At 47.1% G+C, this 17051-nt stretch overlaps 1 protein-coding gene across 3 annotated transcripts; it reads right to left on the reverse strand.

The window, feature by feature from the left end:
* Positions 1-1712: 1712 nt before the first annotated feature.
* CXCL12 (C-X-C motif chemokine ligand 12) lies at positions 1713-16565 on the reverse strand. Of its 3 annotated transcripts, XM_074544959.1 has the most exons (5): positions 16281-16565; positions 11380-11497; positions 7889-7975; positions 4362-4459; positions 1713-2576 (listed from the first exon to the last, which is right to left on the reverse strand). In XM_074544959.1, the coding sequence occupies exons 1-5, from the start codon at positions 16339-16341 to the stop codon at positions 2545-2547; spliced, it is 396 nt and encodes a 131-aa protein (XP_074401060.1). In that variant the 5' UTR covers positions 16342-16565; the 3' UTR covers positions 1713-2544. The 3 variants fall into 3 exon arrangements, with proteins under 3 accessions (XP_074401060.1, XP_074401062.1, XP_074401061.1); XM_074544961.1 differs by lacking the exon at positions 4362-4459 and having other exon boundaries at positions 16281-16525; XM_074544960.1 differs by lacking the exons at positions 1713-2576; positions 4362-4459 and adding an exon at positions 6065-6339 and having other exon boundaries at positions 16281-16537.
* Positions 16566-17051: the final 486 nt, after the last annotated feature.

The following is a 17051-nucleotide window of genomic DNA, read 5'->3' on the forward strand; positions in this document are numbered from 1 at the left end:
TCCCAGGAATAAATGCCCTTGCTTTAGCAGGGTCTAGCCCTGCAGCCCCTAGAGGAGAAGCTGACAGGAGCCCCCCTTTCCTGCAGTACCTCCACTACCTGGCTATACCATCCAGAGCCCGGGTTTGGCCGGGTGCTCCAGCACTGCCCATCTCAGTGCTCTTGTCACTGCACTCATGTGGGGTTGGCACATTCCCAGGGACCTGTCCATGCTGGTGCTGACCCAGATGCACTCCCTGGTAATCAGGACTGCAGCAGAGCACTGGCAGGGCTGTGCAGTCACATCTACATAGCCCACCTTCTCACTCACCTTCTCACCAGAATGCCAAAGCTTCCCCTGGAAACAAAACGGTCATGGCCCCAATCATAATGAACAGGGCATGCTGCTGAATCAAAATCAGAGGATTATTTAGTTCTCCATTTACTGCAATGGGGATCAATCAGACCTCAGGCTGTCCTTTGACAGAAGTTATATGTGAAGGATGCTCTTTCCTGGGTGACTTTTTCTGCAGTTATTCTTGGCTTGGACACTCACATGTCCACCTCTGGCAAACCACTGGCAAATGCAGGTGGTTTGTGGGACAGGGAACGGAGCCTAGGATATCAAATACAGCCCAGGGAACATAGAAAAACTCTGCTTTTCTCATAAAATTAATTTCTTTCTTTCTTTCTCTTTCCAGGAGAGGATCTGATCCTACTAATACTATATCAAAACTTCAATCTCATCAAGTACAGTGGTACCAGACCTTTCAAAACACAGACACAATATACTTAAAGCACCAGGCTGGTAATGATAAAAAAAGGAATGTCAAAAGCACAAACACAAATATTTTAGGCACAGCAGTTTGTTTCTGCTTTAAAGCAAATGAGGTGAGTTGTTCCCAGCTGAAGGCCTCTCTGCAATAGCCCTGGTTTTGCAGAAAGGAAAAGACAAGATTTTTACCTGAATCCACATGGAAATAATGGAGTCCCTGGATAGCCAAAGTGCCTCTGTGGCACTAAAGTTGCCTACCACAAAAGGGAGTGTGAAACACTCCTCTCAGTGTTCCTGACATAGGCTGCAGGGAAGAGGGAAGATTTCTTTTGAATCAACCAGCTTAAAAACAACACTCTTACAACATTTTTTTGTTGACAATACAAACACAGATACATACAAACACAAGCATTGTGCTGCACAAATGTGCTTCCCCCCAGATCTCAGTGCACAGCATGACATGATCCTTGCAGTGCTGCAGATGTCTCTCCATACCATGTAGCAGATATTGTGTATACAGGAAGGAATAAGGAGGAAGAAACTTCTGGCTTAGGGGATCAGTGCAAGGAGTGGTGCCTGTCCCAGGCTGTGCTTTGCAAAGGGCATTCCAGAGGCTATCCTGTGCACCAGCAAACCCCTGATAGCTGGTGAACTGGCCTTCATTTCCACACCGGTGAAACACCTCTCCTTCCACAAACTGCGCAGACCCCCTCCTGCCCCAGGCATCTCTCTTCTCCAAGGTGTGGCCACAAATCCTCTTCTGGGTATCTCCATAGCAATCAGGGGTGTGGCTGCCCTCAGGCAGGTACAACTGTTCATGGTTGGTGAAGGGTGAATAAATCTCAGCCTACTTCAGTGCAAAGCCAGACAGGCAAGCTGAAGTCCCCTCTTATGGATGGGTGAGAGATCCCTGGTGCATGGCAGCGTATCTGACTCCTCCAGCAGCTTGCAACATGATCTTGTGGTCAGAGCTTTGATAACCCATTCCTTTTTTTTTTTTTTTTTTGCTAAATTTATCATCAGAAACACAGGAACATAGGAAATGCCTGATGACATCAGAACTGTGTTGTGGCTCCTAACACACACAACTGCTACAAACCAAGTATTAGCACCTTGCAGCACCAGATGTGCATTGATCCAGATGCTCACAGCTGTCAGCAAGGGTTCTGATCTTCAGAGAAGGGCTTTAGCCCTGTAGCCCTGAGTTTAATCGCTCACCCAAAATATCTGTAAATGCCACCCAGGGTAATGTTGTCTATTGTCATCAGTCTGATGCTTTTGAGCCTTCCTATGTTCTTGGCCTCTATGACTTCTGGAGGCAAGGAGTTCCACCAACTACTTACACAACATCATTGCACTGTACAGTTCATGTCCTTCTAGGTTTAAAACTCCAGGAGACTTGCATGAACCAAAAGAAAGTTAAATAAAGCAGGACCTCTACACAACAAAGGAAATAAAATGTCATATAATAACAGGGTTAGTTTAAATTGGTATCTGCCCCCAGTGCTAGGTAATAAACCAACCTGTATAAATTCATATTTTTCTCAAATAGTTACATCTTACTATATAAAAATAGCACTATGAAAGCAAGCCAATTTGTGCAAGGGGAAAAAAAACCAAACCAAAAAAAAAAAAAAAAAAAAAAAACAAAAACAAAAAGAACCAAGGAAAAAACCTTTGGAATTGCGTGAAGCGTTGCTTTTGTGCTGCATGTTAGCAGTGAAATGTATTCAGTCCCTAATACTGGTTATCTGCTCTCTGGGTCCTACAGTAAGAAATCCTGTAGACGGCTTACAATGCTTGCCTCTTACATCTTGAACCTCCTGTTGATGAAGAAGAAAGTGAAACACTATTAAGGTTTATTTCAGTTGCAAAAGCTTTGCTATCAGGCCTAGTCAAACAGCAAATCTGTGTCTGGACTAACCCAAAGGCAGCCCCTCCAACCAGTAATTGCTGGACATTTTGGGAGAAGTTCTCCACAAGGAGCTACTGGGACCCAGCAGGGCAAACCCAGCAATGGGTGTTATTTTGGGCAGGTTGTGCTCATCACAGTTAGTAAGGTGTTCAGAACCAATACAGTAGGAAGGCTGGCTAGAAAGCTTATTCTGGACTTGAAAGCCAGAGCAGAGAATTGTCGGTGGGCAAAGAATACAGCAGGGAAAGGAGAGATTAATAATTTGTGAGCAGCCCCAGTAGCAGAGTAAGTGGCACTGGGAATGCCTCCTCTATTTGCTCCTATCCCACAGCTCTGATGGAGCTCATGGACTGCAGCTCCAGAGAGTGCCAGGTCTCTGTGAGGATGGAGGAACGTAGAGGGCAGCCCATGCTCTGCTCTTGTTTGGCTTCCACCGTGGGGTGGCTGGAGAGTAGAGGCAGGCAGTGTTCTGCCAGCCAGGAGCCACCCTGAGCCTCCCTACCCGGGCACCTCACCTGGAGTGAGCAGCTGGGGACCACACCAGAGCTTGTGGTGACCAGCTGCCCAGTGAGGTGAGGTGACAGGCAGGCAGGCACTACACTGTGAGCCCTGGAGGGCTGAGGGAGGGAGCACAGGTGGGGTGCAGACAAATGGCGTGTGCCATGCTCAGTGTGAGCATGGTACCCAGGAGAGTGTGGGTTAGGCATCACAGCAAAGTGCAAGTGTCTCGTGTGTGTGGTTCACCCAGAACAAGGAGCCACTTTGTGCTGGTGGCCTCCAGGTTTTGTCTGAAGTGACTCCTGCTCCTGCTCCAGGCTGGTGGCCTTTTGCAACCTAGATGAGGTCACTAAGACTCAGTTACAAGTGGCAGAGGGTCAACACCAGCTATTCAAATACTGATGTCTCAGCTTGTCTTGACTAACATCCCTTCCAATGCCTGCTGGACAACTAGGGCTCTGTGACCACAGCTAGAGACTGTGACTCCCAGTAAAGGCAGCCTCAGAAAACTCATCTAGGCACAAAGACAATGACTAAACCATGAGGAAAACTTCTCCTCTGGAGATATCTTTTCCAACATCCCACAGCAGTAACCCTATATGTCTTGATGCAGAAATGTAGGACAAACTACCCTTGTGAGGAACAAAAACCTGGGACACCCAGAGCACTGGCATGTATAACACCATTCCACGGGGCTTGCTAGCATCTCCCATAGGAAAGTCACCCATGCACCACATCATGCTGTCACCACGTGGCGTTGCATTTCTCATTAAAAAACACCAGTGGCGAATATAAACCTGTTATAGTTTAACTCGTCAATTTGATATTGGAGCTAAAATAAATAGGGCTCCCAAACCTTTACCCTGTTTTTGACTTTGTCTTTGCTTCAGGTTTATTTTGGTCTCTTTGTGTGTCCATTTTCCCATTTGTAAAATTTTGTAAATTTTATAATTCCCATTTAAAAAATGGGAAAATCATCCCACATCTGTTGTAGCTAAGCTTTTCCCCTGTTTTGAGAGTTTCATCTCTATAATACTCTTTTGGTGGAAGGGGACAGATGCTATCCTCAACAAATATGGGGGGAAATGGAGGTCTGGATAGGCTAATATATTTGCCCAAGGTCCCATAACATGGTCAATGGAAGAGCAGGGACTTCAACCTGAGGTGTCCCAGCTCAGAAACTAATGCCTCCTACCATTCTTTCTCCCTGGAGACTTTAGTGGTGTTGCACGGGAAGGGCAGAGTGGGCCCCGTTTCTTCTGTTGCTTTTTTTTATGAGTGCGATGACGTGGTCTAAATTAAAACAAAAATACAAGAAAAAGACTGCCATAAATTATCCATATACAAAGGCCTCATTCACATTTATCTTATGGTCCCTTCGTATCTTGCTGGCAGGGTGCAATGTAACATCCCCTTTCATATAACCCCTGTCTGAGAGAAACGCCAGACAAGTAAAAGCATCCTGGTGGAAGAACATTTGCAAACCCTGAGGCCAGAACAACCATTTTACCCAAAATGCCAAAGCCTCCTCAAATGCCTTCCAGAACTTCTCAGTCAGGAGCCTCACCATCCAAAAGGCTCCCCCTGAGGTACAGAGGAAGCAGAGGGGGAGCTGGATTTCTGGCTTCCCACCCAGTATTCTTGCTGACATCAGCAAGAACCAGTGGCTGCTCTGAGTGGGTTAAAGGCATTTGGTGCCTTAAAACAAGGCTGTAAAAATAAACACCCACATTGTCCCCCTTCGTGTGGGGCCTTGACCCAGCACATGCTTGGTGGAATATTGGGAGTCTGTTCTTCTGGTACCTTGTACTTCAACTGTTACTTACAAATTAGGTTAGAAATTAGGAAGAGCTGCCACATCAGGGTTTGGAAGGCAGCAGCAGGGCTTGGCTGCCAACACAGCCAGCCCCTACACATTCAGAGTTTCTTTTCCTTTCTCCCAGCTGGCTTATTGGAAAGATTTTTCCCATGTGAGTTTGTTATCTTCTCCAGATCCATCAAATCTCTCCTGCAGTAGCCACTGAGCTTAATGGACTCCAGCATCTTGAAGCGAGGGGAGCTCTGAAGTGGGACTGTATTAACATGACAGTGGATGAATGTTGGATGATGTTGGCCACAGCAGCTGCACAATGATTTTTAAAGCCAGTTAAGGAATTTGGATTCCTGACAGCCTGAATGTGTTTTACTGATGTCTCATGTATATATTATATGGAGATGTGATGAATATAAAGCAATAATAAATGCTAAGCGGAATTAGTGAGCAAAATAATTCCCTAGTAAAAACCACTTCTGGTTTCATATTAAACTGTATTGGACTACTCTTTTAAGAACTTTTCCTTGCCCTTAGCTGCAGATTATAACACTGAAGATATTTTCATATTGAAGTACTGGTACAGATTAAGATGTCTTCACGGTTTGGATTCTACTTAAACAATTACAAGAGCCCTTTCTACAAAACGTATTGATTTTATTCCAGAAAAATAAATTCCCATGTACAATTGGGTTTTCATAACATGAAACAATTAGCCATTTTATTGCTAGTGCATATAGGGTAATGTCACATTTCATACAATTTCGGTACAAGTGAAAAAATATAATATATGGCTGATTGAAACTGATAGCTACATTAACATTTATAGATCTATATAGATTCATTTTACAAGCTGTTAGTAGTTTAGAGGGATATCGGTGTTTTAAACTACCAACATTCATATGGCTCCAATTCAAATATATGAATTGTTTGATGCGCTATAAATATATTCCAAAGTACATTTCATTGAAGAAGTCAAAGCTGTGCACTAAAATATATCAAAAACATGCCTTGTGAAAATGCTACAGACAGAGCCCTGACTGTCTGTGAGGCATGAAAATGCCACTGGTGCTAGCATTACTAGGTGGAAAATGAACACAATGCCATGATTACAGGATTAGGTGATGGAGATATATGCTTTCTGTCATCTTATTTCACAAAGCTGGGACCAAATTCTCTCTTGTTACTCAATGTAAACCAGGATGAATCCACCAAATTGGCAGAATCGCTTCTGTATTAGCATTATTAAAGAAAACCCAGAATCTGGCTGGAGATCAGGCAGACTCACTGGTTTCAGCAGAGCTGGTCTCAGATCTTCACTAGTGGTAGTGAGAGCAGAACATGTTCCAGCTGAGTTGCTCCCCTAAGTCAGACAGGCACATAATCATATTGGCCCAACCTTGCAGATTTCTAAAACGCCTCCTAAATCTCAGGTTGGGGATGATAGTAAACAGAAACTTGAGCAGGTTTTCCCAGTTTGTAAAACCAAGTGGCTCAGGTCCCTAGGATATTCAGTATGGGCCACATCCTGCTCTTTGGTTCAGTTGTGCCTAAATCCAAAGCCATTCTGGCAGCATTAACCTGGATTACCACTGCAGAGAATTTGTCCAGAGGACAAAAGGGCTGAGTGCTGGCAGCAAAGAAGGCACTGAGCATCAGATGAGATGGGAGGAGCTGTCAGGGCTGGAATCACATTGGCTTAGTTAGCTGGCTTCCTTCCTTCTTCCTCCTCACTCTTGGCCCCAGTGCAGTCCCCAAAAGGGACACATGGAGGAATCTCTCTACTTCTGGTGGCATTTTCCCCCTTGCTTATTGTAAAAACACAAGCGGACAAAGTATTTTTTTTTTCTTTTTTTAACTCTGACCCTTGTTTGGCAGATGCATTTACAAAGGAAACAGTGGAGGCCATTCAGGTGCCTGTGCCCCTCATCTGCCCTGGGGCCATACCTTCCCCAGTAATACAGTGTTTTGGCAAATGATTGGATTCCAGCCCTGCCTTCACCCTAGAGATGCAGGGGGGACAGGGTTCAGCAGGGTTACAGCGCAGTTACGCGGGGTGGGAATGTGATGGAAGGGTGGCAGGGATACTGAGTGCACAGGTAGGCTAGCTGGCCAAAATGTTGCTGCTGAACCAAGCTCAGCCCAGGGCTCTGGGCAAGCAAGGGAATGCTTTGTACCATCCTTTGGTATGTACCATTTTCAGTGCTGAGGGCTGGAGCCCTTCCCTGCAGCTCAGCACAAAAACGTGCTCGGTGCTGCTCTGCTCAGCACAACATTGAACAGAGATGGAATGAGTCCACCTCAAAGTAGGCATGATCAACTATTTTCAAGGGGAATAAAAACAGGTTTAAAAAGTCTGAATTTGCCAAGTTTGGCTGGCTTTCCTCTGGTATTGTGGGAAAGACTTATTCATGGTAGCCCATCGTGCCTTGGCCAGCATTAACAGCATTCACAGTGGGCAGCAGAGAAACAATTTTTAGCACCAAGAATCCCAAGGCCTCGGCTGCCTGTGCAAGCAGACACCCAGTGTAACATGGAGAAGGGGCTCCAAAGACACCGGAACGATATAGATTCTCAAGAAATTGTAGTTTGGCTGGAGAAGAAAGGGCATTAAAGGAAGAATTTTCCTTGGGAGAACAGCTTTTTTTTTTTTGAAGAGGATGAGTTCGGGACCCCAGAACATACTCATTAGCACAATTTTTGCCTCAAACCCTGGCAAAATTCTTAGTTTAACATCTAGGATATATTAGAAACTGTTGTTTTAATACAAATTATGTCAACTCCAAACCCTTCTTTGAAACAATATCTGATTCCACAAGTACTTTGTCCACATGGTAAAAGCCAGCCCTTAATGTTCTACCCTTTAATAATTCAGGATGTTAGCTGTTAAGTCCATTTGTCTCTTGCCTTACTTGTTTAAAGCTTTCTCCAGATATTCCTGGATCCACTTTAACTTGGGATCAATGCACACTTGCTTGCTGTTGCTCTTGAGCCTTGCACTGCCAAAGGAGAAAAGTCAGAGTGAGTCTGGTGTGCAAATTCCTCAGCCCACACCCACTTCCCCCCCCACTGTGCCTTATTTTCCTTGGGTGCCAGTGCTGCTTTTGGTTAACCCATGAAGATGTGAATTATTTCTCCCATCCTTGACCTCCCTCACCTATCATAAATATCCCTGGCTTGGAAACCATCTCTCTCCTTTGACAGGCTCTTGTGGTCTGTACTGGGAATAATGTGAGAGTGGAACAGACACAAAATTTCAATGTAAGACTTCCAATTCATACCTGGACCATGAATGAGAGCTCACTGTCATCAACAGAAAAATTTCATTTGGAAATACTGACATGGTAAATTTAGGTAATTTTTGCAAGTAATTGATTTAAAACAGCTTTTAAATTCTTTAAATTCAACCCCAAACTGAAGTTTCACATGTTTTGAGGACAGACACCTCATGGATGTTCTGAAAGAAAGGGTGTGGTCACTTGTTAGCTTTTTGTTTTATCCAAGACTGAATTAACAGGTTGCAGGGAGGAAGACAACTGAAAGTGCCATAGTGCCAGAGGCAAGTTTCTCCTCATGTATTCACTCAGCATTGCAACCAAAGGCAGAAACCTCCTGAGGGGTTTCTCCTGCATGTCCAAGCTGCACTTCCCACTGCAAATTTTTTAGCTAATTCGAATTCTCTGTGAATTTGACACTTGGGCTCCCTGAATCTTTCATTCAGAAACAGGACAAATAGCTTCTCATCAACGGGTTTCACCCTCCAGGGATCTCAGGACCTAGAAAGAGCTGTTATCTCCCACATTCCCTGCAGCACCCTGCCTCTGCCCCAGATGCTCCGAAATTTCCCACTTAACAGCCTGCCTGCCTTGGGAAAGTGCAGAGAACAGCAATTTTATGGAAGTGCCCATATGAAGAAGTCCAGTACTTGTTTAAACATTTGCTGGGTGGAAGCCATAATGTTCCTCCCTTTATAAAATGAAATCTGCAGAATATAAAATGATGGTGTAAGAAATAAGAGGTCAAAAAGGCTCCTTGGTCTGAAGTTATGCAACAACACAATTGTAACATAAACACATCAAGGATCAGTCCTGCAACCCCTGCTCCAGCACAGAGATGAATGGGCCTGATTCATATTTCCCTTAGAGCAGTGCCAAGCTGGAGCATTTCCAGTTAAGTGATACCAACAGTGTGTAAGAATGGATTTGCTGATGTGAGCAATGCCTGGGAATTTTTGAGCTGACCTCACAGGGTACAGAAGCAGAAGCACACGTAACCAGTCTCCAGCCACATTCAACACAATTCCTCTCACCTCATACTGACACACTGATTGCTTCAGACACTCATTTCTGAGCCTGCAAGCCCCTGTTCCATGTGCAAGGAGGAGACACAGGAAATTGTATGGAGTGTTTAACCTGGACTGGTTTAGGTGTCTGCTTGCTAAAAATGCTCATTTCCCTGTACTGAAAAGCAAGGAATTTAGTGTGGACTTTGTAGAAGTAGACATTGACAGAAGAGTTCCCTGAATTTGGAGAGATGATTTCAATAGAACGAAAGAAAAAAGTCTGCTCTTAGGCTTTTTGTTCAAGTACAACTACCCTTAACCAAAAAGGAAAATATACTTGTGAAAAAACAAACAAACAAGCAAACAAAAACAAAACTAAAAACCTCAACCAAAACAAAAAACCCCAAACAATAAACTCAGAAAATATCTCCTAGCAACTGTATATTTCACTTAGTTCTCTATTCCTGAAAATGGCAGATTTTACTTTATTTACACCTTTGTTGTTTAATGCTTAAAATTAATTGAGATGAAAAATTCATGTGTTGGCTTTGAGTTATTTCATCTCCTGTTTTGATGAAGACCTAGTTAAAAGTCATGTTTCGAGGGTATTTGGAGGGATGTATCAAGTACCTTGCTTGTCAAAGTAACAAAAACAGGGTTAACTATACGTTCATATGTTCTGTGTGTACCCCACACAAACACATTTGGGTCAGGAATGGGCAAGAATGTGAGATGTTTCTGGTTTTGCATTTCATGCTCTTATTTATCTCTAATTACTATAATCCTATGTTAAGAGATAAATATATACTCTATCCTGTCTTAAATGCTGACATTTTCCTGAAACTAGTCCAGATAATTCCAGATCATCTAAAAAGCCTTAGCACTGGGATTCTTACGACATCACTGACAGTCCCAGAGCACAAATCCATGCACTAGTGCATGCTTGCTGCCAAAATTGTTTAAAGGTAGAGATCGGAGATAGTCACAGCTGGTTTTGCCATTTTTCTGAAAGGAAATTATTTCTCAGCTGAGGCTTACATTTTTCTCACTGTCTTCCACCAAATCCTAAGGCAGAAGGCACATGATAAAATGAGTGTGATATACACAGAGTGGTTTAAGACAGAAAAAACCTGTACTAATAAAAATTGGTTCATGAATGGATAACCGCTCACATACATTCCTGAGCAATCTCATGAAACCACATCAGTTTTCTGAGTGCAAAGGTTTTGAAAGACAAAAATTGATTTTTACAGCATTTGAGTTGCAAGAGGAAGGGCTCAACATATGGGTCAAAGACAGAACCAGTAATGGGATCACTGCACAGAAACCAAACCTTGTCCCTGACACCCTCTTATAGAGGTTAACAGAAGTTGAGAGTAGTAAGGTTCCCTTGCAATGAAAAGATGAATGCTGGGGAGTTTTTTTCTTGAGAAGGTTTTGAATTTTGAGAGGGGATCACCCATGAAGAAGTGAAAAAAAAGACCTTCCTAAAACATACACATACACACACATCTACAAAGACAAACAAACAAAATCACATTTCCTGAAAATGAGGATTGCTTTTCCAGCAAAAAAAAAAAAAAGGGGGGGGGCTATTTTCCATTGGGAGGCCATTTTTCTGTTCTGCTGCAGTTTACTGAGTCAGTCCCTGCCTGGCAAGCATCCCTAGATTAAGCCATCACATTTCCAGGGTCTGTACCTACTGCAGAGGATACATGAAACACAGGAATTCCTTTTGCTTGTTGAGCTCCACTCCGTGGAGAAGTGACCCATTAGAAGACTCAGACCACTGTGAAGATTTTACCCAGGGTGAGAAGATCCACATCCAAGGCAATGCACAGCCTGTCTGACATTCCTGCTCACATACCCACTGGGGAACAGCACATGGGATCACACAGTGATGGGGACATCACAGAGAACACAGCTGGGAAACAACAGCTGGGCTCCTTTACATGGGGTAAAGCAGGGTCCAGCTGTCCCTGACACAGGGAGTGAAGAGATGAATTGGGAGCCATGGCATGAGGCAGACTGAAACTCAACCACCAGGGCAGGCACCAGCTCTGTGACCCTTCTTTCTGACAGCCCACATTTGCACCCAGCTGAAATGACCAAGAGACTTACACAATCTGAAGTGAGCAGTTGGGTGTGGAGAGGATTTTGAGGTGCTTAATATTGGCTCTTGCCACGTTGCTCTCGTAGAATCGACAGGGACATCGGTAAGTCAGGCTGACGGGTTTCTCTGCGGGAAAAAGGGAGGGAAAGGACACGTTACCTCTGGCTCCCGGTCAGCAGCACAGATAACACCGCTCAGGCCTCACAGAAATAAACCCCCTCCGAATATGCAGGTGGGGAAAAAAGCAGCAGAAAAGCTGTAGCTTTGGGAGAGCATTTGCCCACAGCTCAGAGCACAATCCATTCAGCTCAGCGCCCGGCCTTTCAACAAGGGTGCGTGGGATTTTGGAAGACAAAAGAAGAGGGAGAGAAGATGGAGATAAGTAAAATGGAAGAGATTAGAATAAGGAGCCGCGCCATTGTACAGGGATGCTCCCCGTAATTAGACAAGATAAAGGCCAAAAGAGGGGGCACTTGTCCTCCGTGTTGTTCTACTCAAACGATTTTGACCCGAGGCCAAATTAGAAGGTAGCCAGAAGAAAGAGATGAATTCCAGAGAGTTCAGATCAAACCAGCTCGGCTCAGGTGCAGGCTTTTCACAGGGGACTTAGCGGCTACAGAAAGGCTCTGGCTTTGCAGGCGTTCCCAGGCCCAGCTGACCTCTCCCCGCCGCAGCAGCCCCGGCTCCCAGCAGAGGTACCCGCACAAGGAGCTGCGGCTGCCTCAGAGAGGCGAGATCCCAGCGGTTTCACATCAGACACTCCGAGTCTTCTGAATTTCTAGCCTGCGGCTAAGTAAGGCAATCGAGGAGACAGTTATCAGCCAGGGCGTCCCCAATACACTATTCAGGGGCCACCAGGCTGGATGAGAGTTCTGTCACTGCCATCACTAGGGACAGAATTAAGATTAACCCCTTAGGCTAAAAATCTGCCATGTATATGCATGCAGGACTGAGGAAAGCAGCCTGGCGCCCACCACAGCCCCTGCTGCCCGATTTCTCTATGGGACCACTTAATTACTGACAATCAAGTGCACCTAAGTAAGGTCTTCATCGGACTGTAAGTCTGAAAGCTCCATGCACAATAAAATACAAGCACAGAAGCCTTGCCTGGAAGTCTAAGAGATGCCTAAGATTTTAAAGAATTTCCCAGTGGAGCAGTTTTCAGCCTCCGGGAGGAATTAAATTCATACACCTAAGCCTTAAAATCTGGTTCATGCTGTAGATGGTCAGATCTATATCTGGCAGGGCTTGAGATCCCATATGGCAATCCGCCATCCTGTTTGTTTAGCCACACAGGAATACTTGCAGCATCCAAACCCAGTTCCCTTTCAAGGCAAATGGGGAGATAAAGAGCCAGGAAGGGCTTGGAATTCCTAAACAGCTGTCTAGGAAGGTGAGAAAAGAGACAGGTTTTCAACCACAGCAGATCTACATATATTGCACATTAATCGATGCCTGTCTCTAGCACGCATAACCACAGACAACAGGGTGAAATTGGCCCGTCCTGAAGAGAGAAGGCCCTTTTTTTTCCCAGTGTCTCTACCAAGAGATGAGACAGAATCAGATCCCACAGGAGAGGAACCGATCAGTGGGAATAGAACTTCTCCTGATTCACACCAGAATCTGGGCTATAAATCGAAAAAACTGAAGGACTTTTCTATAAGTTTTCTGCCACTGCCAACAGTGGTTCCACCTGTGAGTTAATAATCTGCAGGGAAGGAGGAAGGAGGGCCACAGAGCGAGCCCCGAGAACATGGATTAGACTGCCTAGTGCTGATGTGGAAAGGAGTGAGGAAGGCACTAGGATTTCCCACTGCAAATCTGTGCCTGACAGCTACACATCTGTGGATTTGTATTGGAAAGGGAGGCTGAAACTGAATACAGTCAAACAACTCTCAGCACAGCTGCAGGGATAGTGTCTCTGCAAGCTTGTCCCAACCAAGCTTAAGCCAGCTTTAACTTAAACAACGTGCAAGAGATGAACTGTTCAGATCCACGATTTGATAATGCAATCCTGTCCTCCCTCAGACTCGAGGTGGGATTTTCAATCCCATACCATTTGAAATCTGGAACACAGAAAGTTTAACCATGACTAAACATAAGTCCCAAAGTTGTTTCCCGACCGAGAAAACGCATCTAACACAGCAAGGAAGAGGGGAAGCCCCAGTATCAGTGTGCTCTTACCCCAAGATGCAGTGGAATGACAAACCCCCTCCCAGCACAAGAATCCCGTTGGTATTTTCTTCTGTGTGCCTTTCTTGGCGATCAGGAGCAGGCACTGAGCACCAGCGAGTGGCACCCATTGGGTCAGCTCTCTGCATCCCCAACAGGGAATCAGTGACTCCTGTCTCACTCTGCTATCACCAAGGCTCAAAAGCAGGGAAAACTGGTGCATGTGGCATCTTCCAACACATGAGCCCCTATCTTCCAAAAGCAGGAGAGGGAAGGGGCTGTTTGGAGGCCGTAATTTAGGACAGGAACATTTCTGGTCTTACTCTGAGGCTGACAAATACATTCCTTATCTCTTTTCAAAATTTGAAACATGTTGTTGCATGTATATTAGAGCTGATTAAGCTGATTAATTAATCTACCAATTTGTACTCTGAGTTCTCTGACATCTACCAAACAGCACAAGCTGAAGCCATTCCCTCAGTACAGCAAATTAGTATAATCTGTTAATTGCCTTATTACATGAAAACATATAAGTGATCACACACAAAGCTTTTGAGACCTTTATGTGTCTGGCACATTTGGTTCAAATGGACGAATAGAGTCAAAAGTAACAGAACAGCCAGATGCCTTTGACATCTCGATGTCGTTCCTCCAACCTAACAAAAAGAGAACATCTCTTTTGGCCTGGACTAGAACTTTGTGTTTTGGAATTTTTTAAAGAATAAACAGTTTTATTGTTTTCCAACTCAAACTGAGTTTTGTTGGCTCTGAACACCTACTTTTGCTGACAGATTCTCTCTAGAGACAAAGCACACACAAAGGGCTCTCACAGAGTGGCCACTTGTCAGTGCTGGACAGTACCTGCCTCATCCCACAGGGATCTGCCTCTCCTTACCCACACTGAAACAGGACAAGAAGTCAGTTCTCACTTCTGCTGCAGTTATCAGTAACATGCTGTATGGACTAGGAAGCTCTGGATGCTTGAATAGAGAGGGAATCTATACCCAGGAAAGCAGGATGGACACAAACTGACAAAACATTTGAGGAAATTATTTTACTTCTGTTCAGCCTAGGGTGCATTTGTCATTATCAGGAGATGGCTGATAACTTTTTAAGTGTAGAACACCTCCATTTCCCTGGAAAGCGAGGCTGGGATAGACAGACACACAGCTTTACCAGGTAACTAAGAAGAATTCAGAGCTCACCTGCTCCCCAGCACAAGGCAGCCCTGCAAGCCCTCATCTGGATCAGGGCAGAGAGCACTTCAAGACATGCAAAGTAGCCAAAAACCTCCACTCTAAACACCGCAAGACGGTAGGGTCACTTTGCTTACACTAGTTTCTCTCCAGCCCTTGTGAGCCATCTCCTCCCTCAGGTAGCCAGGTCCCCACACGCTTATCCCGATATCCGCTTATCCCGACACACACGCTTATCCCGCTGTCAGGGAAGGAGAGCAGCCGCGCTGGGGGCGAGCCGGGCTGCCGCTGGGCAGCTGTAAGGATATAAGGGGGATGAGAGCCCCTGTCCCTTCCTCCCTCCAGAGACGAGGGAAGCCGCTCGGCAGCTGGTGACGCTGGCAGCCGGGGGCTGGAGCTGGCACTGCCACCCGTGGTCCCCCGGCTCTGCCGCTGTCGCTTCCCATCCCGCAGCCCCGGGGCAGTGGATGCGGCGAATGTGGCGGGGGCTGGAGCCCACCTGCCCGGGACATTGGAGCCTCTCCAGGGCAGAGCCGGCTCCGTGCTCCAGCGGGACGGGGCTGCTGTGCGGAAAGGCACTGGGAAATTTTCGGGAAAACTAAACTCTCTCAGGCTAAACAAGGAGGGCACCGGAAGGCATCCTCTACCTCCCTGGGTGGAGAGCACCCAAGTTTCGTTGGCCAGAACGGGAGAACAGAATGAGAGCGGAGGTGTGAAAAACCAGCTAGAGGACAATCGACGAGGCAAAGAGAGACGGCAAATCTCTGCCAGCCGCAGGAGGAGCGTCCGGAGGATGCCCAGAGGTGGCGGGCAGAACCCTCGTCCCGCCCGGAGCCCCGGGGCACAGGGCTCCCCGGCACAGCACGGGTGTCCGCTGTCTCCGGGGCTGTCCGGACGCGGGGCCTTACACGGAGCGCAGCTGGCAGAGTCAGCCGGGCAGCTGGAGCTGGCACCGGGCTGCGGGCGGGCTGTGGCTCGGCGCTGCGGGTCGGATGTGCCTGCGCGCCCCACGCCGCCAGCCCGCGGACCCCCAGACCCCCCGTCACGGCAGCTCCCTGCACCCCAAAACATCCCCGTGCGGTACATTCCTACCCAGTGACCGCTTTGACTCAGCTCTGCCCTGATTGAGGCAAGATAGACCACGACAGGGGACAGAAGAGGTACCGAACAACCGCCTGTTTCTAATTCCTGGTAACTTTTAGGGTTGGGGGTTTTTTTGTTAGAGGGAAAGTCGATATGCATATTTAGCAGCCAAACCACCTCCCTGCAGACGGAGCGCTGCTGAAAGCCTTCCCCCAGACGACTTCAATCTGGGGCGAGTTTGGCAGAGAGAACCGCTTTGGCCAGCTTTTTGAAAAAAGCCAGGGAGGGATGGAGGAGAGGGAGGAATGGGAGCCCGCCTGCTTCCAGCTTTGCACAGCCATCGCTTTGGCAGCCCAGACACATCTGAGCCGGGCCGGGAGAGCGGTGCAGCTGCGGGGAGAGGAGGAAGAGCGGGGGATTCCGCGGGACCATCGCTCCCGGCCCCGCAGCCCACTTACCCTCCGAGAGGGAGATGACGGCCAGGGCGAGGGCGAGCAGCGCCAGGGCGCGGAGCTCCATGCTGGGCTGGCTGGACGAGGCGGCAGGCGCTGCTCTGCTCTGCTCTGCTCTGCTCTGCTCTGCTCCGCTCTGCTCCGCTCTGCTCCGCTCTGCTCCGCTCGTCCCGGCGGCCGCGGCGCTCTGCTGCTGGCGGCCCCTCCGCCCCTCCCGCTATAGAGGGGCCGGGGGCGGGGGGAGGAGAGCCAGGGGGAGTAGCTAGACTGTGATTTATTGCCCGTGGCATGTTATTACATCCTTCCTCGGCTAAAAATGGTTGGAAAGAAACCAAAAGAGCGAGGGCTTCTCGCTTCGCTCCGTCAGCCTCTCCCCAGGCACAGCCTCTGTCCCCCCAGCTCCGCGCTCCGAGCCCCCCCAGGACCAGCGGCTCGGGGCTGTGGCCGTGACCGGTGTGTGTCACCGCCACCCCATCCAGCCCCAGGGAGAAGAAAGTTGTTTCCCCACCGAACTGTGCCACAGCGGCACGGCGGCTCCTAAAGCAGAGCTGCTGGAACCGGGATAGCGGTATGGGACGCGTCCCTCAAGTGTTCACACACGCATCCCTGAAGTGTTCACATCGGGACAGAAGAAAACTTCCCCTTCACTCTGGTGGGAGCGAATTTAGATTGACACTGGTGCCCTGGGCATCGCGTACAGAGCCTCGTACGAAGAATCTTCGCAGTTTATGTGGGCATTTGAGGAGAGAAAAGGCAGAGGGGAGAGAGGCTTTCATT

Source organism: Zonotrichia albicollis, chromosome 7 (assembly GCF_047830755.1).
Source record: "Zonotrichia albicollis isolate bZonAlb1 chromosome 7, bZonAlb1.hap1, whole genome shotgun sequence".
In the NCBI taxonomy this organism is placed as follows: domain Eukaryota; kingdom Metazoa; phylum Chordata; class Aves; order Passeriformes; family Passerellidae; genus Zonotrichia; species Zonotrichia albicollis.

Coding starts and splice junctions, on each gene's coding strand:
- CXCL12 (XM_074544959.1), bottom strand. CDS start 16,341: ATGGAGCTCCGCGCCCTGGCGCTGCTCGCCCTCGCCCTGGCCGTCATC. Junction 11,498..16,280: donor CGTCATCTCCCTCTCGGAGG/GTAAGTGGGCTG, acceptor TTTTTCCCGCAG/AGAAACCCGTCAGCCTGACT. Junction 4,460..7,888: donor CTGGAGAAAGCTTTAAACAA/GTAAGGCAAGAG, acceptor GTTTTAATTTAG/ACCACGTCATCGCACTCATA.